This window comes from Megalobrama amblycephala, linkage group LG16, assembly GCF_018812025.1.
Source record: "Megalobrama amblycephala isolate DHTTF-2021 linkage group LG16, ASM1881202v1, whole genome shotgun sequence".
Taxonomy (NCBI): Eukaryota; Metazoa; Chordata; class Actinopteri; order Cypriniformes; family Xenocyprididae; genus Megalobrama; species Megalobrama amblycephala.
In genome coordinates this window covers 7,216,745-7,244,739 of record NC_063059.1, presented here as the reverse complement: position 1 = coordinate 7,244,739, position 27,995 = coordinate 7,216,745, and the positions used below count along the sequence as shown (strand labels likewise).

Below are 27,995 nucleotides of genomic sequence, written 5' to 3'. Positions count from 1 at the left end.
TTTCGTCAACATAACCAACGTGACCGCAGCCCTTTACAACACACGTAACCATGGCTAATCGCACAAAGGTAAATCCAGCCACTACCCAATTTGTTGGAAGTTACCTAGCTGGAGACTATTTTCTGGTGCTGTGTATGACCCATATGGGCCACAGCAGCAAAGTTCCTTGATTATTACGCCGCAATGAGAATATAGTTCCTAGCCATATCGGCCTAGAAAATTGCAACTTTTCATTTTCTGTTGGTCTTAGTACACGATGTAACTACAGAAGAGTCAAGTTTTAAATAGGAATAATATCAAAACTTATTGGTCATTTTTGAGCGAGATGCTAACGGTCTAATCAGATTCAATGAACTATGCTAAGCGATGCTAAAAGTGGTACCGCCAGACCAGGAGATCGGCTAAATGGATTCGAAAACGGTAAAACTCAACTGTTTAACTCTAGGGGAGTTGGAAAATGAGCCTATCTTCAAAAATAGTGGCGTGTTCCTTTAAACAAGCACCAATTATTTGAAATGCATTGAGTTCAAACAAAGCATTTCTACAGCCGCATACATCAAAAAATCTTCAACTACTTAGGCATTATACACATTTTATAAAGAACATTCTAACGTCTAACCGACAGACAGAAACCAACATGTTTCTCAGAAATGCTGAAATATGCAAATAGTTATCAGGTTAAAATAAAATGTATAAACCTAAAATATTTAAAATATATAAAGTTCATACAAAAGGTAAAAACCCACATACACAATTTTTATTTTCCACTGAAAGAGGATGGTAAGACTTTGCAGGCTTATTATTGGGATCAAACAGATGTGTGTGTGTGTGTGTGATCACTTGAAACAGAGTGGTAGGTTTGGCTGCATTACTCTCTATCAAACACTAGAGGGTGTAAAAGAGAGGCGGTTTACTGTACTAGGTAGGATACAAAGGCAGATTGTATGGGCTGCGTCCAAAATCACATACTCTCTTGAGTAGGTATTTATTATGAATAAGTATTTACTTTACGAACGCTAAAAAAGTATGTTATATATTGAATGCGTAGTATGAATGTTAAATAACGCCATGTTACTATCACATGACCTACCAGCGTCAGTTGTGTCTCTTCACTGCCATTCACAAATCCTCTCCCGTTGCCTCATGGGATAGTAAATTTCAGAATCTCACTGGAAGTAGGTCATACGGGTACTTTTTGCCTACATTTATGAGTACTGTGAATTCAGACATACTTGTCACGTACTTTTTTTCCGCCAACTATAATAGTAGTGAAATATGCGATTTCAGATGCAGCCATGGTCTACAAACAAAACCTCATATAGCACCAAACATGTAGTCACGATGAAGAGAAAACTCTCAAACAATGACAATGAAAAACTGCTAAAAGCATGAAATTATTTTACACCTGTTCAGGTGTGCTGCTACCCTCACAGAATTTAAACAGAGAAAACCAGCCCGTCCGCTCCTAGCTAATCACATCGGTTCCGTGTAGCAAAACATTCGATTTCAAAAACTGTCATCCTTTCTATTCACAAGTAAGTTTACCTTTTACTTAAAGGTCATTTTCCATTCATTTCTGCCAAGACTGGGTGTGGGCTTAAAACGGCGATGTCGGTGAGCGGACCGTCTCGGCCGAGCTGGGGGAAATGTCCTCCGACTCTGAGGTGAAGTCCGCCGGAGAGAAGCTCGGGCCGGTGGCGGGGCTGCAGGGGAAGGTGCTCTGGGTGCTGCGGGCAGCGGTGGCTTTCACATCCTGGTGGCGTCTTCGTCTGAAAACCTGCCTCTCCTTATCAAGAGGGGTGCTCTGGGGAACACGAGAGCATGGGATTGTTAATGACTCCTCAGGTATCAAAGGGGGAGAGTTCGGATAGGTGCAGAGACAAACAGGTTTTCATTTGTATGTGGATTTTAATTAAACAGTTGTGACTTTCCAAGACAGATCAAAATCTGTGTCTTTGAATTAAAGGGATAGTTCACCCAAAAATGAAATTTTGTCATCATTTACTCACCCTTAAGTGGTTCCAAACCTGTATACACAAAGGAAGATATTTGGAAGATATTTGGAAGAATGTTTGTAACCAAACAGATTCCTTTATGTTCAACAGAACAAAGAAATTCATACAGGTTTGGAACCACTTAAGGGTGAGTAAATGATGACAGAATTTTAATTTTTGGGTGAACTATCCCTTTAACACTGAACTGTGGTTAAAGTGTAAAAACAAGCAAATATGGTGGTGATAGTGAACTATTTAGATATAGTGCACCGAGCATTATATCTAAGCACAAGAACTCCTTATCTTTATCTGATTTTATTTCCTGCATTTTTTATCCGTTTGTGTAATTATATATAATATAAATGGTATGTACATTATATATACGCTACGTACACTATACTGATCAAAAGGTTGGGGTTGGTAAGATTTTTAAATTTTTTTTTAATGATTTTCAAAGTCTTTTATGCTCACCCAGGCTACATTTATTTGTCAAACAGTAATGTGGTGGAACATTAAAATACGGAAGAGGATTAGGGCCAAGCAATAATAAAAAAATAAAACCATCTCGAGATTAAAGTTGTTAAATTTCGAGAAAAAACTCGTTAAATTTCAAGAAAAAAGTCGAGATAAAATGTTGAGAATAAACTCGTTAAATTAACGAATTTGTTCTCATAATTTAATGACTTTTTTCTCGTAATTTAATGACTTTATTCTCATAATTTAATGAGTTTATTCTCAACATTTTATCTCGACTTTTTTCTCGAAATTTAACAACATTTTTCTCATAATTTAACGAATTTGTTCTCGTAATTTAACGGACTTTTTTCTCGTAATTTAATGACTTTATTCTCAACATTTTATCTCGACTTTTTTCTCGAAATTTAACGTCATTTTTCTCATAATTTAACAAATTTGTTCTCGTAATTTAACGACTTTTTTCTCATAATTTAATGTAATTTAACAAATTTGTTTGTTCTCGTAATTTAATGACTTTATTCTCAACATTTTATCTTGACTTTTTCTTGAAATTTAACAAGTTTTTTCTCGTAATTATAACGAGTTTATTCTCAACATTTTATCTCGACTTTTTTCTCGAAATTTAACGACATTTTTCTCATAATTTAACAAATTTGTTCTCGTAATTTAACAAATTTGTTCTCGTAATTTAACTACTTTTTTCTTGTAATTTAATGACTTTATTCTCAACATTTTATCTCGACTTTTTTCTCGAAATTTAACAATTTTTTTCTCGTAATTTAATGAGTTTATTCTCAACATTTTATTTAGTTTTTTCTCGAAATTTAACAACTTTAATCTCGAGATGGTTTTATTTTTTTATTATTGCTTGGCCCTAATCCTCTTCCGTATTAAAATAACTGTTTTCTATGTTAATATATATTTTAATGTAATTTATTCCTGTGATGGTGAAGCTGAATTTTCAGCATCATTACTCCAGTCTTCAGTGTCACATGATCCTTCAGAAATCATTATAATATGATGATTTGCTGCACAAGAAATAATTATTATTACTAATCATAAAAATGTTTTTTTTTTTTATTTTTGTGATACAGTACATTGTTTTCGAAAAACAAAATAATTGTTTAACAAAATCAATATTTTTGGGGGGCCTGGCAGTGTGTGTGTGTGTGTGTGTGTGTGTTTAATTTCTGTAAATCTTTCTTTTGTAAATCATAGCATTCAATTTAATGCAACAATTACTGAAAATGTTTTTATTAACAATTTACACAATAATAAATCTGCTTGTGTTTCATGAATGATTTGGTAAGGTTACCAATCTTCGTAAGGTAACTAAATAATGAGTTCGGTTTTCATTATAGATTTTAGTTTCTGCAACTCTCTCTACCACCAACACATACTGTACATGTGCACGTTCAGTGCATTCTCCAGCACAGGGCCGCACATTCAAACTAGTGTGTAACCCATATCCAGCATTGTCATGCATGCTGGGTACTGAAAGTGTACACTTCAAGTGTACAAGCTTCTTAGATCAGTAACACAGAGCAAAGAAAGGGAAAAGTGAAGCACGGACAAACAGAAATCAGCAAAGCACCACCAGAAAGCAAAATATGAACTGAGAAGCATAAATGGAAAAAGCAAAAAAGCAGAGCATCACCCCACTTTATAGCAAGAGGCCAAGTGTGGAAGGAAAGGGACTATAGAGACTGCCAGCACGTTGCCATGGAAACACTGGCGGTTTGAGCCGCTTTGTGGGCATACCTTATCCAATACATTCCTGGGTGCGGGTAGCAGTCCAAAGACCCTGAACGCTTGATGGTAAACCCCTCGTCCGGCTGAGCAGAGAGAAATGAGTGGAACTCAATAGATTAGATTTTTACTTTCACCATGTAAAACAGCACAAGCTTTGAGCCATGAAGTGCTGTTCAATAATGGCGTGATGTTTAGAGGTAGTTTTACAAAACAGTAGCAGTGAGCAAACCAAGTGTTTATAATGTTTCACCGGTTCTATACAAACACTCAGTTTGTAACAACTGTATATGAAGCTAATGAAACGGTAAACATGCAAAGCAATGTGCAAACAAAGTATGCAAAAGTTAATATATATATATATATATATATATATATATATATATATATATATTGGGGTCAGTAAGACATACTCATAAAAAAAATAAAAATAAAAAAAAAAATCACTCTTTCAACAAAAAAAAATTTAAGCTGCACAACTGTTTTTAACATTGATGATAATAATCATAAATGTTTATTGAGCAGCAAATCAGCATATTAGAATTATTTCTGAAGGATCATGTGACACTGAAGACTGGAGTAATGATGCTGAAAATTCAGCTTTGCATCATAGAAATAAATGACATAAAAATTTATTAAAATAGAAAAACAGTTATTTAAATTGTAATAATATTTCGTATTGTATTCATTGTACTGTATTTTTCTGCAAATAAATGCTGCCTTGGTGAGCAGTAGAGACTTCTTTTAAAGGTATTTTAAAATTTTTACAACTTTTGAATATATATATACACTACCAGTCAAAAGTTTGGAAACATTACTATTTTTAATGTTTTTGAACAAAGTCTCTTATGCTCTTTAAGGCTGTATTTATTTCATAATTAATAAAGAAAAAAACAATAATATTGTGAAATATTATTACGATTTAAAATTATGGTTTTCTATTTTAATATACTTCAAAATATAATTTATTCCTGTGATGGCAAAGCTGAATTTTCAGCATCATTACTCCAGTCTTCAGTGTCACATGATCCTTCAGAAATCATTCTAATATACTGATTTATTATCAGTGTTGGAAACAGTTGTGCTGCTTAATATTATTTTATAACCTGTGATACTTTTTCAGGATTCTTTAATGAATAAAAAGTTAAAAAATATCAGCATATATTTAAAATAGAAATATTTTGTAACAATATACACTACCGTTCAAAAGTTTGGGGTCAGTAATTTTTTTTCTTTCTTTTTTTTGAAAGAAATTAATACTTTTATTCAGCACAGATGTGTTAAATTGATAAAAAGTGATAGTAAAGATTTATATTGTTAGAAAAGATTAATATTTTGAATAAATGCTGTTCTTTTTAACCTTTTATTCATCAATATAATCCTGAAAAAAGTATCACAGGTTCCAAAAAAAATATTAAGCAACACAACTGTTTTCAACATTGATAATAACTGAGTATCAAATCAGCATATTACAATGATTTCTGAAGGATCATGTGACACTGAAGACTGGAGTAATGATGTTGAAAATTCAGCTTTGCATCACAGAAATAAATTACATTTTAAAGTATATTAAAATAGAAAACCACAATTTTAAATTGTAATAATATTTCACAATATTATAGTTTTTTTCTGTATTTATTATGAAATAAATGCAGCCTTAATGAGCATAAGGGACTTTAAAAAAAGTAATGTTTCCAAACTTTTGACTGGTAGTGTATATGTATATATATATATATATATATATATATATATATATATATATATATAAAGAAAAGTATAACACAAAGTACGACAAATGACTAAAAACCAAAACCAAAACTAAAAAAACATCAAATATCAAAACAGAAAGTAAACTGCGGAAACATTTCCAAAGGAAATATTTTGTTTAAAGGTACACTATGTAACCTTTTTTTTTTGGGGGGGGTTAAAAATGAACAAAATCTACATAATGAGTTAATACATATATCAAACCTTCCAAAACATGTTTTTGTCTTTGATTCACTACGGTAAGCCTATTGTAAGAGTTTATATTTTAGACCTGAAGGGATGGTTTTCGATGGAAACTATGCACATACGTCACCCGCCCGTGCGTGTCTCGTCATATCTGTAAATAGAAAAAAAAGATGCTCTGGCTACTTTGACGAGTGCATAATGTGGGAGCGAAAAAGGTTGACATTGTAAAGCATTATCATTTCATTATGGTTGTTGTAGGGCTGCACTGGAATTTATTTTCAAGTAAGTCCTGTGTCTATTAATGAGTATAGCTACAGTATCATCTTCAGCTACTTAGCTTGAGATCCTTGCCATCTAAACGAGTTTAGAGATCTATGTTGAGATTCGCCTGTTCTTCGGAGGTCTTTTAAACAAATGAGATTTATATAAGAAGGAGGAAACAATGGAGTTTGAGACTCACTGTATGTCATTTCCATGTACTGAACTCTTGTTATTTAACTATGCCAAGATAAATTCAATTTATTATATCTCTGTTATATCTCTTAAGCCTAGTAGTGAATGTTTTATGAGCAGTAGGAAAATTATATTCATCCGCACAGTCACACAGAGCCGAAGCACAACCAAAATAATGTTCTTCCGCAAAATACACGCAGAGACGCTAGAGATCCAGCAGTTACATAGTGTACCTTTAAATTTACATAAGGATTTAGCAATGTCCTACACAAACAAAAAAATCATGAATGAAGAACATAAAAATAGGGGAATCTAATTTGATTCAGTTCCTGACAACAGTGCTGACAGTCATTATATAAGCAGAGAGCAGAATCAGAGATGTCACAGCCATAAGAAAGCAGTAGGATGGAGTCTGCCAGGAGAGAGGAGGAATGAGAGAAGAAGAGCTGATGGATGAGTCAGCGGATAGCTATGAGATAAGAGCGCAGCCTCCTGAATATTTTAATACCTCAAACTATATTTAAGTATAATGTTTCCAAAAGGCAATGGCAATTCGAGCTAAAAACAGTCAATTTTTCACATCAAAGCCTATTGACACAAATTTCTGTCACTCTGAGAATGCTCACATACCTGAACATGCTACAAATACAATGCTTTAATGCCAATAACAGTCCACTACAAATATGCCACTCTCCTGGAATATGGGAGTATAACCTGAAAGTTATGGAAAAGTGATTGTCTGTGCACCAATAATTGATTTGAGAATATTCTCTTAATTCATGTGGATAATATGATAAACATGAACATTTAAACATACAGTATATAGATGATTCTTACTGCTATGACAGTGACTCCTGCAGTGGTGCTGTTGGGTTTAGGGGCCGTGTTGAAATGTTTCTTAATCTTGCCGGCCACAGACAACTGGTGCTGATTCTCACACATTCTGTCATCCTGAGAAAGAACGAGACAATACCTCCATGTATCACTTACCTACCAATAGTCTGAGAATTGTACATATACTTAATAAAAAAAATCTTACATTAACCCAGGGATGGTCTAACACCTGTAGAGCTGTGTATCTCTGGTCAACCTCCACCTGTAGCATGCAGGTGATAAGTGCCTGTACAGAAAGAAAGAGAGTGAGGTTTGTTTTTCTTTCCAGAACTTTCAAACTCTGTTTTGGTACACCGACCTTTGCAGAGTCAGATACATTGTCCCAGTATGGAAGAGGGAAATCCAGCTGTCCCATCAGAATCTGGTCAAAAAGAGCCTCCTGATCATCTGTGCTCCTAATGGATCACATATGCAAAGAGTATTTGAATATTCATAAATATTTCATTGTGCTGTTGCAATAAAAACGGAAGGTAAAGCTTCCACCATCTATCCTCTGTAGATGTGCAGGTCAAAATAGAATTATAGAAAACGGCCACTAGAGGGAGTGAGACATCACAATTTAACTGCATTCTGCTTGTTACTGTATATAATTTCACCTGTAAAGTTCTCACCATGAAATCAAAATTGACAGTTCTCATTTTCATGGTATACTGCAGTATTTATAATACATTATTTAAATGTGCACATCATTTTTTTTAAAATCCTTATAATCTTTAAACAAAATAACTTCCTCTCCTTCTTTCCCCATCTCTTCTGTTCTCTGATGATGCGTTTACTGGCAGGAGGGCGGGGCAACCTGTCACTCACATGAGATCGACCAATAGCAAACCACAACAATCCAATCAATTCCTGATGGACAAAATCAAGTCCCGCCCTACATTTCAAACCAAGGCCTTAACTATGTCTTTTATAAAGCATAAAAGAAAAAGAACCGTGAAAGAAAATTCTAGGTCTAATTCTAGTTGGGGAAATAATCATTTTGAAATATTTGCAAATAATATTTGCATTAAATATGCACACATGTACTTTTATGTAATATGTTCAACCTAATATGTTGAAAACATAACGTTTTCTTGTCTCGTCGTTTCTTGTCTCGTCACACTCAGTTAGGAATTACATGAATCACGTAAATGCACATTTTCAATTCAAATGGCCATATTTGAGAAAAAAGTCAAGTAGTTTGTGTCACTGGATTTCTATCTCAAAACAGTTGATGTATTAAAGGTGCCCTAGATTATGTTTTTAAAAGATGTAATATAAGTCTTAAGGTGTCCCCTGAATGTGTCTGTGAAGTTTCAGCTCAAAATACCCCATAGATTTTTTTTTAATTAATTTTTTTTAACTGCCTATTTTGGGGCATCATTATAAACGCGCCGATTTTATGCTGTGGCCCCTTTAAATCTCGTGCTCCACGCCCACAGAGCTCACGCTTGCCTTGAACAGTGCCTTAACAAAGTTCACACAGCTAATATAACCCTCAAAATGGATCTTTACAAAGTGTTCGTTATGCATGCGGCATGCATGCGTCGGATTATGTGAGTATTGTATACTGTTATATTGTTTACTTCTGATTTTGAATGAGTTTGAGGCTGTGCTGCGTGGCTAACAGCTAATGCTACACTGTTGGAGAGATTTATAAAGAATGAAGTTGTGTTTATGAATTATACAGACTGCAAGTGTTTAAAAATTAAAATAGCGACGGCTCTTGTCTCCGTGAATACAGTAATAACCGATGGTAACTTTAACCACATTTAACAGTACATTAGCAACATGCTAACAAAACATTTAGAAAGACAATTTACAAATATCACTAAAAATATCATGATATCATGGATCATGTCAGTTATTATTGCTCCATCTGCCATTTTTCGCTATTGTTCTTGCTTACTTACCTAGTCTGATGATTTGGTTGTGCACAGATCCAGACGTTAATACTGGCTGCCCTTGTCTAATGCCTTTTATAATGTTGGAAACGTGGGCTGGCATATGCAAATATTGGGGGCGTACACCCCGACTGTTACGTAACAGTCGGTGTTATGTTGAGATTTGCCTGTTCTTCTGAGGTCTTTTAAACAAATGAGATTTACATAAGAAGGAGGAAACAATGGAGTTTGAGACTCACTGTATGTCATTTCCATGTACTGAACTCTTGTTATTTAACTATGCCAAGATAAATTCAATTTTTCATTCGAGGGCACCTTTAAATGTTTCGCTACTTACATCTTACCTCACTCTCTTTCAACATTAAACTGATACTTTGCGCTGGAATTCATGCTCTGTGCGTCTGTGAACAGTAAGCCCCGCCTACTTTGATTTGTTTGGCCATTTGTAATTATGGGAGGGGACTTATCCCCCTCAATGTCTATGGTGGTTACGCCCCGTTTCAAACTGTTTTCTTGTTCAATAAGTCTATCGCAACCTCCGTTTCATGCTGACTTTAACTTACAATGATGCTGAACTCACCCACGGAAAGGAGGGAAGCCACAAAGCAGAATGTATGTTATGACCCCCGCCGCCCAGATATCAACCTTCAAGCCATACCTGTAACATGGAGAGAAAAACACAATATGACTAAGCTATATTCTAGACTTGTATTTCATGAATATGACCATATTTGAATAATATATTCCCATTCCCTTACCCGGTCTCTGCGACAATCTCTGGAGCTACATAGGTTGGGGTGCCACATATAGTGTAAAGTGGACCGTCTGCAACTGTTGCCAAGCCAAAATCCCCCAGTTTCAGAGATTTGCTCCCATCCTGGTGCTCATACACCTGGAACACATATAAATGCACACAAATATGCATCAAAATACTTGCTATTTAGGTTCATAAAATAGATCTATTTTTTAAAAATAAAATTATAATTAAAATTAGAAATAAAATATCATTTAAAATGAAAGTAAATGAAATATATAATTATTTAAAATAAATTGAAATATATGCATTATAATTCAAATAAATAATATTTTTGCAGGTGATGGAAGGGGAAGCTCAAATGTTGGAAACAATAGCCTTGTGTTCTTCATACTATTGTTACAGAAATGCACAAATTTCAATACAGTGTTGTGTCTGATAAGATGCGTAAACTAGGCCCAGTATTGAGTTGAGCTATCTTTGTTATAAAGCTTGTGTAAGAATGGTTACTTAAGGTTTCTGCACTTGCATCAACATATTGCATCTCTCAGTTCTGAGTGTCATTTCAGAGCTGCATTTGTGAAAGTAACACTGTGATTTATAGTGACAATATTCTAACACCCACCAGGAGATTCTCAGGTTTGATGTCACGGTGAACGATGTTAAGGCTGTGCAGATATTTGATAGCGCTGGCCAGGTTATACAGCATCCCGCTGGCGTCCCGCTCCGTGTATTTGTTGGAGGAGGTGATGGCATCAAAGAGGTCTCCACCCTGTTCATGCACACACAATTTCATTGCAATATCTGAGAAGTAAAATTTAATTCAACCTAAAAAAACTTTACTGAAAAGTAGTCAGTTTTATATTCTATGAAGTAAAATAAAAAAATAAAAAAGCATATAAAGCATATGAAAGTCTCTTACGCTCACCAAGGCTTAATTTATTTGAACAAAATACAGTAAAAACAGTAATATTATGAAATATCTTTACAATTTAAAAGATCCATTTTCTATTGTAATATATTTTAAAATGTATTTTAATGGCAAAGCTGAATTGTCAGCATCATTACTCCAGTCTTCAGTGTCACATGATCCTTCAGAAATCACTCTAATATACTGATTTGGTGCTCAATAAACATTTCTTATCACTGCTGAAAACACTTGTGCTGCTTAATATTAATATTTATGTGAACCATAATACATTTTTATCTAGGATTCTTTGATGAACAAAGTTTGAAAAAGCAGCATTTATTTGAAATAGAAATCTTCTGTAACATTATCCAATTCTTTACTGTCACTTTTGATCAGTTTAATGCATCCTTGCTGAATAAAAAAATTAATTAATTAAAAAAAAAAAAAAACTTACAGACTTACAATTTACAGTGTGCAGATATTTGATAATAATTTTTATTTTGAGAATTTTTTTTACTTAGAATCACTGTAGCACCTTATTCAACATTTTAGGAGCACAAGCAGAAAATTTAGGGCCACATCTTAAAGGGTTAGTTCACCCAAAAATTAAAATAATGTAATTTATTACTCACCCTCATGCCGTTCCTCACCCTGTAAGACCCATCCATTAATGTAGTAAAAACATATTTAAATCAGTTCATGTGATTACAGTGGTTCAATATATTATAAAGGGACAAGAATGTTTTTGGTGCACCAAAAAAACAAAATAACGACTTGATGGCCGATTTCAAAACACTGCTTCATGAAGCTTCGGAGCATTATGAATCAGCGTTTTGAATCATGATTCGGATCGCGTGTAAAACTGCTGAAATCGTGTGACTTTGGCGCTCCAAACCGCTGATTCGACACACTGATTCAACACGCTGATTCATTGTGCTCCGAAGCTTCCTGAAGCAGTGTTTTGAAATCAGCCATCAATATATAAGTCGTTATTTTGTTTTTTTGGTGCACCAAAAACATTCTTGTCACTTTATAATATTAATATTGAACCACTGTACTCACATGAACTGATTTAAATATGTTTTTACTACCTTTATGGATCTTGAGAGAGGAAATGTCAATTGCTGGCTATGCAGGCCTCACTGAGCCATCGGATTTCAACAAAAATATCTTAATTTGTGTTCCGAAGATTAACGAAGGGTCTTACAGGTGTGGAACGGCATGAGGGTGAGTAATAAATTACATTATTTTCATTTTTGGGTGAACTAACCCTTTAAATCGACATGCAGCGCAATTATTCACATTTAGAGCTTTGAAGTGCTGGGAAAAAATTCTGTGAAGCACTTGAAAGTCTTTGAAAAGTGCTTGAATTTCACTCTCAAAAGGTTGTAGAAACCCTGAAATGAATAATGTAAAAACATTCAACTACTTCTGCCACAATACCATAGTTACAGTTAGCGTTACCTACATTAAATCTATGGTGAAAGTTGGTGATTTGTGGGCTGAAAAGCCTTCTTTAACTTGTTAATTCATGGCACAATGTTTCTCCTGGTTTCCACATCAGCGCTGTTCGATCTGATATCTGGAGCCATATATTTCACAAAACATCTTAAGGCTAAAAGTAGCTCCTACTGTAACTTGCAGATTTAGGAGAAACTCAAAATAATGGGCGTTTCAGTCCTAATTTTAGGACTCCTAAATGTTTGCTCTAAGTGTATTTCACAAAGCATTTTAGCGCTAAAACTAGCTCCCAAAATCTGTGAAACGTTAGGAGTAGTCAAGAGTCACTAAGACCAAATCACAAACAATCCTAATGGCGGTTGCTGCCAATCCGCCTCAGCAATCCACCCAAAGACACTGAACACCACTGAGGGAATAGCGAGAGAGCCTTGGGTGCTGAACCTTCATAAATGCCATAAATATTTATTGATTTAAATATTTAATATGTAATAATAGATAGAATAGAAATAAAAGATTGGAATCTACGATAAAATGCCAAAAATAAATCTTTAATAAATAAACAAATAAATAATGTCTGATTATCTGTGGCAGTTGTTTTCACAAGTTCACATTTACAAATGATCGAATAGAGTAAAAAATATATATATATAATAAGCGTATTTGGCGTGCTGCAAGGCGATCCAGGCCTCTGAGCTTGGAATTTATTTAGCCCGAACCCAGAATTCAAGTAAATATGTAAACTCGTATCCCCAGCCGAGAGTGAGAGGAACAGGGTGGCGGAGGGATGCAGAAAACTGTCAAGGTAACTATAGGTGAGTCAGCTCTCGTCTGTGCATATAACCTCCTCTCAAGCTGATTAGATAGACAGTTTGAACGCGCTCCTCCCAAACTTTGATTATAAACCATCATTTGTCAATTTAATTCTTCAATCTCTTGAGATGCAGACATATACAGTACAGTCCAAAAGTTTGGAACCACTAAGATTTTTAATGTTTTTAAAAGAAGTTTCGTCTGCTCACCAAGGCTACATTTATTTAATTAAAAATACAGTAAAAAACAGTAATATTGTGAAATATTATTACAAATTAAAATAACTGTTTACTATTTGAATATATTTCACAAAGTAATTTATTCCTGTGATGCAAAGCTGAATTTTCAGCATCATTACTCCAGTCTTCAGTGTCACATGATCCTTCAGAAATCATTCTAATAAGCTGATCTGCTGCTCAAGAAACATTTAATGTGTACAATTGTACAAAATATTTGTGTACAATATTTTTTTTCAGGATTATTTGATGAATAGAAAGTTCAAAAGAACAGTGTTTATCTGAAATCTAATCTTTTGTAACATTATAAATGTCTTTACTGCCACTTTTGATTGATTTAATGCATCCTTGCTGAATAAAAGTATTCATTTCTTTAATTTCTTTTCAAAAAAATAAAAATAAAAATTCTTACTGACCCCAAACTTTTGAACGGTAGTGTATAATGCTACAGAAGCTTTGTATTTCAGATAAATGCTGTTCTTTTGAACTTTCTATTCATCAAGGAATCCTGAAAAAAAAAGTACACAACTGTTTTCAACATTGAAAATAATCATAAATGTTTATTGAGCAGCAGATCAGCATATTAGAATGATTTCTGAAGGATCATGTGACACTGAAAGACTGGAGTAACGATGCTGAGAATTCAGCTTTGCATCACAGGAATAAATTACTTTGTCAAATATATTTAAATAGTACACAGTTATTTTAAATTGTAATAATATTTCACAATATTACTGTTTTTTCCTGTATTTTTAATTAAATAAATGTAGCTTTGGTGAGCAGACGAAACTTCTTTTAAAAACATTAAAAATCTTAGTGGTTCCAAACTTTTGGACTGTACTGTAAGAGGCTGACAATTATCTAAACATATGCTAGTTTAATTACTGACACTTAGCCTACATTTTAATTTTTTGAATATAGCAACATTTTTATTAAACAAAAATCTTTTTGAATAGGGCAACATTTGTATTTTAAAACCTTTTATTTTAATATGGTAACATGATACCAACATTCTACAATATTTCTATGATTAAATCGCTGACAGAGACTCCTCCCCCATCAGCCAATCATTGTGGGCATAGTTAGTAAGCGTGTAGACATCATCCATAGCAACGAGGTCAACCCCGCCCTTTCTCTTAGCTTAAGATTTCTCTCTATTCCTTCGTAAAAGTTGGTCTCAGCAGCTTTGTGAATAGCTTTTAAGAGAAAACTCTTAACTAAGAACTTTTACTGCTACTTAAGAGAACTCTTAGTGGTAAGATAAAATGTTTTGTGAATACGGCCCCTGGTCTATAACAGAGAATTCTGCACAGAAACTGAATGCTAGATATCGCAGCGATGTTATTAATTCTGTGGCAAATTCAAACGCTTTCTCACTGGATCTTCAAGCATTCTGTAGCAACACTGTTGTGCACTCGAGATTAGCCACTGCATTTGTCTATTATTGGTCTGAGCTGATAAATGCTCCACGCTGCAGCTCAAACGAGTAGCTTTCATTTCGTCTGCCGTTTGATGTCTCTCATATCATATGCAACAGAAATGGCAGCTCTTATCAGTTGGGTAACATGGTTGGTCACACCTGTGCAACCTCTAACAAAATTTAGTCGCACCGGGAGGAAAAAAGGTCACAAAATACGACCATTTTATATATATATAATATATATATATATATATATATATATATATATATATATATATATATATATGTAAATGTCAGATGTTTCACCTTGACCAGCTCCATGACCAGGTAGAGCTCAGTGTATGTGTCCATTTCTTCAATCAGCAGAACAATGTTAGGATGCTTAACCCTCCGAAGAATAGACACCTCGTTCTGGATCATGTGTTCCTGTGAGCCACAGACAAGCCATGCAATGTAATGCAACAGCGATCTAGCATTAATATTTTGTATGATGTCAGAAAACATCACATATCATGTATGCATTTTCATCACTGAACAGGATTCAGATATATATTAAATAGGGGTGTGACGAGACAGGTATCTCACGAGACGAGACGAGACAAGCTTTTTACACACTATTTTTAAGAAATCCTCAATGGCGAAATACATGACTAGAAAAAATATTCTGCAGGTGTATTTGAAATGTTTTAACTAATCATCTTATAATGAATGTCATTCAGTTCTACTTTCTGAGTATGAATTATCATATGCAGTAAAAGACAACAATACTGTACAAGTACTGTAAAAGGTTTTGCCACTAACTCAACTGACTGACTTCTCTTCTGTATGATTTCAGTCTCTTTAGACCTTACTGTACATGATTTATGAGCTTCTACAACTTTTGATCTCCTAACTGAACTCCTTTCCACAAACTGATCATAGAAATAAAAACAGTATAAATAAAAATGGTAACACTTTACAATAAGGGCTCATTTATTAACATTAATGTATTAACCAACATCAACTAACAATGAGCAATATATTTGCTACAGTATTTATTCATCTTTGTTTATGTTAGTTAATAAAAATAGTCATTCATTGTTAGTTCATGATAGTTCACAGTGCATTAACTAATGTTAACAAATGAAACCTTATTGTTTGTGCTTAATAAGATTAAGAGAAAACTGTTATTCATTTTTTATGGTAACACTTTACAATAAGTGCAACCATAATCACACTCTCTCAATATTCAAAGTGCAAATAAGACCAAATTTTTCTTTGATACAGAGCTAAGATAGCCCAGCCTAAAATAGCTTTCATATTGAGAGATCTTTGCATTCATCAGGGAGCCGCTTTCAAAATGCGGGGTATTGAAATCGCGTTTGAATGCGTGCTCGCGTTTACTTTCACTTTCACGATCGCGCATAACTCTGTAAATATGAAGCGGCGGCGACCGTTATCCAACTGAATTAAATGTTTTTTATTTAAATACAAAGCAAAACGACAGTGGAGGCGTAATGTAAACGAAGCGGTGGCATATTCTTTCCTAATCATCCTAACTCTCTGTCATGGCAACATCAGACTACTTTTCGCCTCGACGAGAAATCTCGTCACATATTAGTCTCGCGAGATCTCGTGACACGAGATCTCGTCACACCCCTAATATTAAAGTCATCTCACCTTCCCCCTGCATTTGCTCTTGTTGATGATCTTCAGAGCGTACTCTCGGCCTGTGGATCTCTCCATACACTCTCGGACCACGGCAAAGTTCCCATCGCCAATCATTCGTCCCACTTTGTACCGCTCGGCTATGGAAGCAGGAACCTGAGGACAATCCTCCATCAGCTCAGCTAGAAGGAAAAAGATGTGGGATGTAACATTCTGATGAAGAAGATGATAAAACAGACTAGACTTTAGTCAAAGTTTCCCAGGGTTCCTCACCTTCACTTCCCAGCCCATCGCCCTCATCCATGGAGCTGCACACCTTGGTGGAGGCCAGAGAGAGAGAGGAGCCACTGTGCTGAGAGCCCTGTCAGAGACATTACAGTGAACGATGGTCATTTTACAACTTTTTTTTTTTGAGCCTAAACTCATTTCTCATGATCATTTAAAATACTGTTAAACAAATTATTATATAAAAACACTATTTTTGTAGCACCATAGACCAGAGGTATTACATAGGGAAATAAAAGGTCAGTTTCTATGGAAACGGTTTGGGTGTGCTAAGAATATTTAGGACTGGAGCAGAGCAGGTGAGGTGAAATTCAACAATGTCAAGCAAGAACACATAAATTTTTAGCCAGACTGTATCAGCTGCTTATATATATCTACACATATGCCAAACGATTGCTTGAAATTGTTTTAAATATTATTACCTGCTAATTTTTTTAGCATTGTTGTTCTCATATACAGACAAAAGTTTGGAAATTTTTTATGTTTTTGATAAAAGTCTCTTACGCTCACCAAAGTTGCATTTATTTCGTCAAACATACAGTAAAAACAGCAATATTGTGAAATATTATTACAATTTAAAATTATTGTTTTCTATCTGAATATATTTAAAAATGTAATTTATTCTTGCGGTGGCAAAGCTGAAATTTCAGCATCGTTACTCAAGTCTTCAATGTCACATGATCCTTCGGAAAGAATTCTAATATACACTGCTTTGAAGCTCAAGAACATTTATTATTATTATTATTATCAAAGTTTAAAAAAAACAGCTGTGCTGCTTAATATATTTGTGGAAACTGTGATACATTTGTTTTTTAAATTTGAATAGGATGTTTAAATAGAATATGTTACTGTCACTTTTATCTTTAGTATCCTTGTTGAATAAAGTATTATTAATAATAATAAAAACTCTTACTGACACCAAACTTTTAAATAGTAGGGTATATATATCACAACAAGTAATCCGGGATGAGCCCACCATTTTAACACTGTTGTGAGAATGAGCTTTTTGAGAATATACAGATAACTGGAATGTTAAAAGTGCAATTTCACTTGTTTATTCTACAGAACACAAACAAATACTTCGAAATGTAACAGAACACCATCAGTTATTAGAACAGGGTAATGATGTCCATATGACCATGTGAATTAGGTCTATCACAGAGAGAGTGGAAATGGAGCAGGCACACAGCCAGGTCGAGATGCTTATCTGTTGTTGCTAGGAAACATTTTGGGTGAACGTGGAATTATTTAGTACGGATGTGTTCAACTGCAATTCAGTGTGATTCGGCACTATGTTGGCAAATTAAAGCACCTGAAAAACAATTAGGGTCAAACTGAAAGATGAATGTGCTTGATGGTTTTGGTTGATGGCAGTGAAAACACAGCAAATATACAGTAAATAAGTCAGTTCCATGTAAATTGTATTTCAAAGGCTTTTTAGTGCAATACAGCAAATGCAGCAGATGCAAAAGGTCTTTAGAGAGATAGTTCTCACCCTTCGTCTCCTCAGACTGGCTGGACTGGTGGGAGATGGACTGGGAGATTTGCCTGACCGTGGGGTCGACAGCTGACTTCCTGCTGTACCGTTAGCTAAAATAACAGAAGAACAGGTTGGTAAATGTCAAAGATTTTATTGAGAGTGTCCTTGTCATACTTCACCCCTAAATCAAAAGAAAAGAAAAGAAAAAAAAAAAAACATTATATTTTGCATGAAGAAATAAAAAAAAATTAATTCACAATCCTCGGCTTGATCAAGTTGATCCTCGAAATGGAATTGAAGCTAGTCACGCTTTTCCTCTGAGGTAAATCCTTTTAGAATTATTCCTCACCGCATCTCAAAATGATGAAACAACAAGTAAGCTTGATGCATTATTTCGAGCTGATGTGGGCGTTGGCTGTTCACATGGATCGCCTCAGAATTTGCGTTTAAATGCTGCGCGCTCTCCGTGAGCATGGCCGTATTAGTGAATAATGAGGTGACTCACGAAAGACTGACATGTCTCTCTTTTCATACAGATTACATAAATAGAGAATATTTGTTTTCGACTTGACTTTTTTTGATTATTTAAAACCTGACATTCCAAAGTTTCTTTAGTAATATGTCTCATGTTTGTGTGATAAGTATTCGCTAAGTTACAATTCATTTTTTGAGGACTATCAGAATGGACTTCACTCAGAGAGAGAGAAACATCATGTTAGTTTTCTTTATTTTGCAAAAAGCACATTTTGTTTTTACCGTGAGTGCACACAAATAAAAGAAGACATTTCACAGATTAAAATGATGTATAACTCTTAATTTTATGTCCAAAATTGACAGAGTATTTTGAGTCTCTTTCACACTGGTAAGAAAAAAACCGAGGTGGTATCGCTGGCGCGACCGCCGACCCCTGAGAGTTAACCATTTCTATTGCCATACGCAATTGATTGATGATTTTTCCGGGGTAAGTTGCCAGGTCTTTCCCCAACCCTCCCCCATTACGTGTATGTTTTATTATATGTAGAAATAGTTTTGTGTTATTTTATCATTTATAGGAAGTATGTTAGTGATGACTTGCCAAGGGACTGCAGATGAAAATTAGCCTTTGGCTAAATCCAGTACAATGCATGAAATGGAAAATTAATGTTAAAAAATTGTACATGAGCCCTTTTCAAATAAATAAATGAAACTAAAAACTACAGCTGCATTGCTCAGGACTCAAACACACATGCATTCACACCTTTGGACAAATTTATCATCTCCAAAATGTGTCAAAAAGACACAGGGAGAACATGCAAACTCCACACAGAAAGGCCACCTGGCTCAAAATAAATAAATAAATAAATAAATAAATAATATCTCTCTCTCACACACACACACACACACACACACACACTGGGTCTCATTCATGAAACATTCGTAAATATACGAGTAAATATGTGAGTGATTTGCACGTAAAGCGACCTTTCCCGAAAACTCTTCTCCTGATTCACAAATACTTTGTAAACGTCATAGTGAAGCGATAGTGAAGTGATAGTGAAATGTGTGTGTGTGTTAATGAATTTCAATCAGTTGTAAATGGGACGCGCGTGCACGCTCATTCTCAATTACCATAAATCCGGCCCATTAAATCCGACTGACAACTATATGGGCATCATATTATGACACCAAACGAAGGATTTTGGCCATTTTATAGGAAACAATTTCCATAACAATTAAGGGGCCATTAGTTTGCCCAGCCCTATTGAAATCAATTAATTATTTGATTAAAGTGCTCCGTTTGCAAATGCTATTACTGGCTCTCACAATAAAAGTAAAAAGAAAAAACTTTTATAATAATATTTTTTCAAAATGTTGTGTAAATATGTACCTTATTAAGGTGAATTAAAATGCAGCCTTATTAATGAGCAAAACGTTCGGATGTTAAACGCACTATTTACGCGTGGCTGGGAGCAGGTGTAGATTTCTTTCGTACCAACTAACATTTGGCAAATACGAACATTTTAATGAATCCGAAAATGTACGCCAGAACCACTTTACACACGATTACACACTTTACACACTCGTGTTTCATGAATGAGACCCATTATATATATTAATGGTCCTAAAACTAGGCTTTGTATTCTATATGCAATAATATTATGCTTTTATCTCATATTGCACATGCATGACTTATTTTAAAATATTGAACATGATTGTATAAATATAGGAACAAAATGCAAAATATAAATATATAAATTATACATATAAAGCATATTATGCATATATATATATATATATATATATATATATATATATATATATATATATATATATATATGATTGTATAAATATAGGAACAAAATGCAAAAATATAAATATATAAATTATCAAAATTTGAAGTGGATCAAAAAAGTTAATCAAAGTTGTCCTAAGAAGGTTTTATGACAACTTTGATGAAAGGTTTTGATCCACTTCAAATGTTACTATTGTATATTTGCATAATATATATGAAGACTTCAGATGCAAAAGCCTCTAAGTTTTAAATTTTCTTCTTAAATCAGCATTTTTATCAAGCTCGTAAGTTTAGGTTCAGTAATTATAAATGTTGATTTTAATTATGAATGCCCATTTTAAAATAAAAATGCTATTTTAGAATACAATTTCAGATGGCACTTAGAGGCTTTTGCATCTGAAGTCATATATATATTTATATATATGCACCAGATTTATGCAAATTTTGTTCTGGGAGGCATGCATATATATATATATATATATATACATATATATATATATATATATATATATATATGCACCAGATATAAAAATTTTCTTCTGGGAGGCATGCATATATATATATATATATATATATATATATATATATATATATATATATATATATATATATATATATATAGTGTTATTAAACATAAACCATTTAGTGAAGTTAAGAGTGTTATAAAAAAAATTTAATATATATACACAGTTGTACGGGCAACTTCAAGGTGTGCAAGATAACTTACACAAGGCTGCTTAATATTTTAAAACAAGTCACGTATGGTATTTTAAGCGCAATATGAAACACAAGCATTGATCTCTCCAACACTTTCACAACAAACAGTTTCTTCAGCATTAGAAGATGCTTAGAAATATGATGAAAATAAGTATCACACGAAAAATATGCAAAGCATAAATATTAACCCTTCATTCAGATACAACGACAAACTAAAAACCTGAATTCCTCTACACCACCTCAAAGCAAGAAAAGCACATTTAATTCAAAATATCTCTCAAAAAATCTTTTTTTTTTCTTTCTTTCTTTCTTTCTTTTTTTTTTTTTTTTTTTAAATATTTACGAATTTGCTGCACAACACACATTTGTCCTACCTGCTAAAGAGTGCAGCAGGCTGCCAGAGCAAACTGCGATTCCTCCTGCGCTCATAGTGACTGTGAGGCAGCTAGATTATGAATGAGTGTGGGAGAGGAGGAGAGGATGTACGTAGTGTGTTTCATAGGCAGCCTTCTGCGCACACATTACGTCATAAACAGCCACAGAGGGAGGAGTTTACTTCATAAACATGCCATATCGTAGTTGCAGTGCTGTCTGTGTGGGTGACTATAAAGATCTCCAAAAAGATCTCATGGCAAAACACTGTGAAGATGTTTCTGAACAGCGTAAGTGCAGCCGAGCACATGACGTGGTGTTTTGAGTGGATTTCTGAAGTACCACCGTGAACTGTGTGAATACAAATTAAGCTCTGATTATGCCATGACTCAGAGGTTTGGCCACTAATATGATTCCTTTCAAAGCTTCTCACAATACATCAAGTAACAAATAAAGCCATCTCAGTCTCAGATGTTACTCTGTGTTTGTGTGTCACTGTGATCCGAATATCCTGATCCCTCGCCATCTGTGACACACTATCGCAGCCTGACAGAATTCAACATGTAGAGAGTGAGAATGCATCATCGTGTTATTTTTGGGATGGAAAACAGATTTGAAGGACTATCAGATCAGCCGTCATTCATGTGTGTGTTTACCTGAACAACAAAATTGGGTGAGTAAATGAAACTAGTGTGGGGAAAAATGTTAGTCACTTTCAAACTCAATCAGACTTCCTCACATATCATAGTTTCTGATGCGTGGATGTTGGTTAATAGAAAGATATTTGAGTTTATATGCTTTATTTTTTACTACCATTTAAAAGTTTAGGGTCAGTAATGTTTTTGAAAGACGTCTCTTTTGCTCACCAAATGTGCATTTATTTAATCAAAAAAGCAGTAAAAACAGTAATATTGTGCAATATTATTACAATTTAAAATAACTGTTTTCTATTTAAATATACTTTAAAATGGAATTTATTCCTGTGATCAAAGCTGAATTTTCAGCATCGTTACTCCAGTCTTCAGTGTCACATGATCCTTCAGAAATCATTCTAATATGCTGATTTGCTGCTCAAGAAACATTTCTTAATATTATCAATGTGGAAAATAGTTTTGCACCATCATTTTTTGTGTGAAAATCATGATACATTTTTTTTTCAGAATTCTTTAAATGTTCAAAGTTTAAAAGAACAGCATTTATTTGAAATAGAAATCTTTTGTAACATTACAAAAGTCTTTACTGTCATTTTTGATCAATTTAATGCATTCTTGCTAAATAAAAGTATTAATTTCTTAATTTTTGAATGATAGTTTTTATCTATATGTAATATACTGTAACACCAATTTTTATGATCCAGTCAATTTCACAAAGATAAAATCAGGTTCTTGTTTCTTATCTCCTATATTTTGTTCTTTTTCAATATAGAATACCATTTATTTAATGATATAAAAATATGTTGTATATAACAATATACATTAACGATTAACTCAGAATTACTGAAGTCAAATAGGTGGCAAATATCTTTTAAATAAGGCACAATAAAAATGTTAAATATAATACAAATCAATCAACAAAATAATCCATATGTTTAAACATAGCCTTAACTAAACTACTAAATAAGTGATAGCTTGTGATTCTGGTGGCGAATTTAGAATTTATACTCCAAATTCAACTCCAAATGACTCTTAGTCAACAGATCTTGCAGAGAGCTAAATCACACAAAAAAGCCAAATCAAACAAGCACCCAATGTACATGCTTGCAATGTTCTTGTGGTTCAAAATTATTTTAGTATATACATCTGATATACCACATTCATTCTACAAAAACATATAAAAGAGAATGACAAATGAGACATTTCATCCCACACAAACCCAGAAGGGAATCATATTCAAATTACATCAAAATTCATGATTCAAACTTGATGTTTACAGTGTTCAGCAATTTAAGCAATATCCATATTTCATTGTTTTTGCTTAGTCCACTATTATGTTCACTATTCTTTTGTCTTAAAGGATTAGTTCACTATAAAAGAGTTATATTAATAAATATCCCAGAGCTATATTAATAAATATCCAGACGCGTTCAAGCTTTATAATGGCAGTGAACAGGAAGCAACAAGTATGAAGCTCAAGAAAGTGCATCCATCCATTATAATATAATATGTGGAGTATGTTTATGATGGATGGATGCACTTTCTTGAGCTTTATACTTGTTGGTCCCACTGCCATTATAAAGCTCGGATGCGTCAGGATATTTATTAATATTTCTCAGATTGTGTTCATCAGAAAGAAGAAAGTCATATACACCTAGGATGGCTTGAGGGTGAGTAAAGCTTGGGGAAATTTTAATTTTAAAGTGAACTAATCCTTTAAATAAAATACAATAAGCACTAGCATTTTTAAATAAATTTATACCAGCCAAAACATTTTCTAATTAAAATACTCATTAAAAAATGTTTTTTTTTTTTTTTTTTTTATATATTTTGACTTTCATTTTTATTATTACTGATTTACTAAGTGTCACAAAACATTCCCTTTTATTATTTAGCAACTTTTATTTTTCATTGTACCAAATGTTAGTGCTGTTTGAATGAGTTTTCAGATCAATACAAAACAATTACACTAGATTTGTTTGTCCAGACTGCATGGCAGATCTCTGTCCCTTGAGAGCTTCTGCCAGATTGTGGATGTGTTATATTTGTGATAAGGCACCTCTTTCATATATTATTCTCACTTAACTCTCTGGTAGCCAAATAGGTCTGTTCTCCCAAAACAACATTAGCAATATCCCTCTTAAACAATTTGGCCCAATCACCCAGTTTACGCTCATCTATGTCGTTTCCGGACTGTGTCAACTATTTTAGAGAATGAGGTTGATACTCAGCACCGGCTCATTAAAAACAACACGCACAGTGAGTCTGTTCTAAGGGCTCATTTTGTACCAGGCCGGAATACAAAATTTGAAGAACAGGCTCAAGCTGAAGCACAATAATTGTTCTGTTTTTGTTTTTGTTTTTGACATGTCTCTATACAGCTTACAAAGTGGCAAATGCCTGACCGGATGAATGCCTGGTGTTTACCTGGAACATCAATATCAGGAAGTGATGATTCATGATCTATTCCAGGAAAAATAATGAAACCTAGATCAAATGGATGTTCAGGACAACTTGTCACGCATTTTTTGTTCAGTTAGAAACAGATACAAACAATCCAGTTTGACAGGTCTGTGTTTAAACAGAAAACACGTACTAGTGGACAAAAAAAAAAAAAAAAAAAAAAATTAAAAATTAAATAAAAAAATGTCTGTCTAACAACTGGATGTACACAAACACACACTGCGATTACACTTCTGTCAGAAATGTGTTAACATTGCATGCGTAATTGCGTATAGCACAACACTGAGTCATAAACAGAGAAAAGCATCCAGAAAAAAATGGCTTATATAAGATGGTTAGTTGGTCTCCTAGCATGACCAAACCAGTTAAGCCAGTCTGTTTTGCTGCTTTTAAAATAGTTTGGGCACATTCGGTCATCCAGAGTGGGGGATCTGCTAGCTAACAGCCAGATAAACTAGTTAAACTCCTATAAGAATAGAATAGATTAGAATAGAATAGAATAGAAGTGAAAATAACACAATAGCTCATAATAAAAACAGAATAAAAAAAAACAAAATAGAACATAAAATAGAATGACAGAATAAAATAGAATGAAAAATAAGTATAGAACAGAACAAATGAGCACCGCAGAGAACATAAAAAAAACAAAACAAAAAAACAGAACAGAACAAAAAAACAGGGAAAAAAAAGAAAGAAAAAAGACCAGAATCTTTTTTTCTGTTCTAGAAATGTTCTGGTTGTTAGTGTTTTTGGAGTTATTTATGCTTGAGCATAGCAAATGAAACCAGTTCAATTTTTTTTTTTTACTCCAGCAAATCAGACTACATCACAAAATGCAGACATTATGAAACAGAATAGAATAGAACAGAACAAAATAGAAGAGAACATAACAGATTAGATTATAATAAATACAATAGAACAGAACAAAATAGAACATATTAGAACATATTAGAACATATAGAATAGAATAGAATAGAATAGAATAGAATAGAATAGAATAGAATAGAGCTCCAGCCAATCAGACAATCAGACAGTCAACATAAAACACAGGCATCATAGAACAGAATAGAAGAGAAAGAATAGAATAGAAAGTCTGTGTAGAGCTCCAGCTAATCAGACAATCAGACTGACAAGATAAAACACAGGCAACATAGAATAGAATAGAATAGAATAGAATAGAATAGAATAGAATAGAACGTCTGTGTAGAGCTCCAGCCAATCAGACTGTCAACATAAAACACAGGCATCATAGAACAGAATAGAAGAGAAATAATAGAATAGAATAGAATAGAATAGAAAGTCTGTGTAGAGCTCCAGCTAATCAGACAATCAGACTGACAAGATAAAACACAGGCAACATAGAATAGAATAGAATAGAATAGAATAGAATAGAATAGAATAGAAAGTGTGTGTAGAGCTCAAGCAGACTGTCAACACAAAACACAGGCATCATAGAATAGAATAGAATAGAATAGAATAAAATAAAATATAACAGAATAGATCATAATAGAATAGAACAACAAAATAGAATAGAAAATAAGGAAAAATAGAATAGAACAGAACAGCAGAGAACATAAAAAGAACATAACAGAATAAAACAAAACAACAGAATAATAGAATGAAAAATAGAATATAAGAGAACAAAGAAGAGAACAACATAGAACATAAAAAGAGCATAATAGATCAAAACAATAGAATAGAATAGAACAAAATAGAACATAATAAAATAAAACAACAAAGAATAGAAAATAAGGAAAATAGAATAGAACAGCATAGAACATAAATAGAAATAGAATAGAATAGAATAGAACAAAAACAAAAAAATGGATCATAATCATTCTAGAAACATCCCATTAAATGAAACTTTTAATATAATAGAATAGAATAGAAAGTCTGTGTAGAGCTCCAGCAAATCAGACAATCAGACTGTCAACACAAAACCCAGGCATCATAGAATAGAACAGAACAGAACAGAATAGAATAAAATAGAATAGAAAGTCTGTATAGAGCTTCAGCAGACTGTCAACACAAAACACAGGCATCATAGAATAGAATAGAACAGAATGAAATAGAAGAGAATACAACAATAGATAATAATAGAATACAATAAAAAATAGAATATACTGTAACAGAACAAAAGAGAACAGCATAGAACATAAAAAGAGCGTAATAAATCAAAACAATATAATAGAAAAGAACAGAATAGAACAATAAAGTAGAACAACAAAATAGAGTAGAAAATAAGGAAAACTAGAATAGAACAGAACAAAAGAGAACATCACAGAAAATAACAAAAAATAGCATCATAGAACAAAATGGAATACAATAGAATAGAACAAAAGGAAAGAGAATATAATAAAATAGAACAACAGAATATAATAGAATGAAAAAATAGAATAGAACAGAACAAAATATAACATAAAAAGAACATAGAACAATAGAATAGAATAGAATAGAATAGAATAGAAAATATATCAATCTTTTTTCTATACTAGAAATATTCTGGCATTCTAGAAACATCCCATTAAATTAAACTGTTAAATCGACACAAAAAACTCATTACAGATGGAAAGACTATGAGTAAATGACAAGTGTCAGCCGAATTAGCTGCCTAATTTGGGACATTACTCCATCAAGCACATCATCTGAGAATGCTGAGTGTGATTTGGAGATAATTAAGGCTACAAACTACAACAAACCACACTCATCCATGTTTGAAATTTACAACTTTGAATCCTGAGACTGCAATGAATAAACTGACAAGCACTCAGTTTAGATTTCATGAGTCACTCTTGCACACACGAGTGTCAGCCTACTACACCCAACCTACACTTTACAGCTACAGAAGCATTTATAAGCATCATGCGACAATTAAACAACAGTCTGGTCTAAAGAGGCATACCTGAGCTGCTGGAACCAGGGGACTTGCTCCTTCTTGAGGGTCCACCACTGCGGGGAGAGCAGCGGCCCTGCATGGAAGAAATACGGCCATAGGACTGCGATTTCATCACCCTGCACTCTGAGAAAGGCAACAAAAGAGAAACACATCTGAATTCACTCTGATTCTACTGCAGAGGCCTGATCACACCTTTCTCTCTTCCAGCTCTACACT

At 33.6% G+C, this 27,995-nt stretch overlaps 1 protein-coding gene across 3 annotated transcripts in view; it reads right to left on the bottom strand.

Moving 5' to 3' along the window:
* Positions 1–396: 396 nt before the first annotated feature.
* dclk1b (doublecortin-like kinase 1b) overlaps positions 397–27,995 on the bottom strand; it is a 28,387-nt gene continuing 788 nt past the window's right edge. The window contains exons 2-14 of one of the 3 annotated variants that reach the window (XM_048161939.1): positions 27,786–27,902; positions 18,422–18,516; positions 16,915–17,002; positions 16,654–16,823; positions 15,301–15,420; positions 10,783–10,929; positions 10,162–10,295; positions 9,984–10,061; positions 7,819–7,915; positions 7,666–7,746; positions 7,464–7,577; positions 4,233–4,306; positions 1,596–1,804 (exon numbers count right to left, since the gene is read on the bottom strand). In XM_048161939.1, coding sequence (XP_048017896.1) covers positions 1,747–1,804; positions 4,233–4,306; positions 7,464–7,577; positions 7,666–7,746; positions 7,819–7,915; positions 9,984–10,061; positions 10,162–10,295; positions 10,783–10,929; positions 15,301–15,420; positions 16,654–16,823; positions 16,915–17,002; positions 18,422–18,516; positions 27,786–27,891 — 1,362 coding nt within the window. In that variant the 5' untranslated portion in view covers positions 27,892–27,902 and the 3' untranslated portion in view covers positions 1,596–1,746. Of the gene's footprint in view, positions 1,805–4,232; positions 4,307–7,463; positions 7,578–7,665; positions 7,747–7,818; positions 7,916–9,983; positions 10,062–10,161; positions 10,296–10,782; positions 10,930–15,300; positions 15,421–16,653; positions 16,824–16,914; positions 17,003–18,421; positions 18,517–21,769; positions 22,415–27,785; positions 27,903–27,995 lie in introns of those variants that run through there. The other 2 variants (XM_048161937.1, XM_048161938.1) reach the window with 2 other exon arrangements.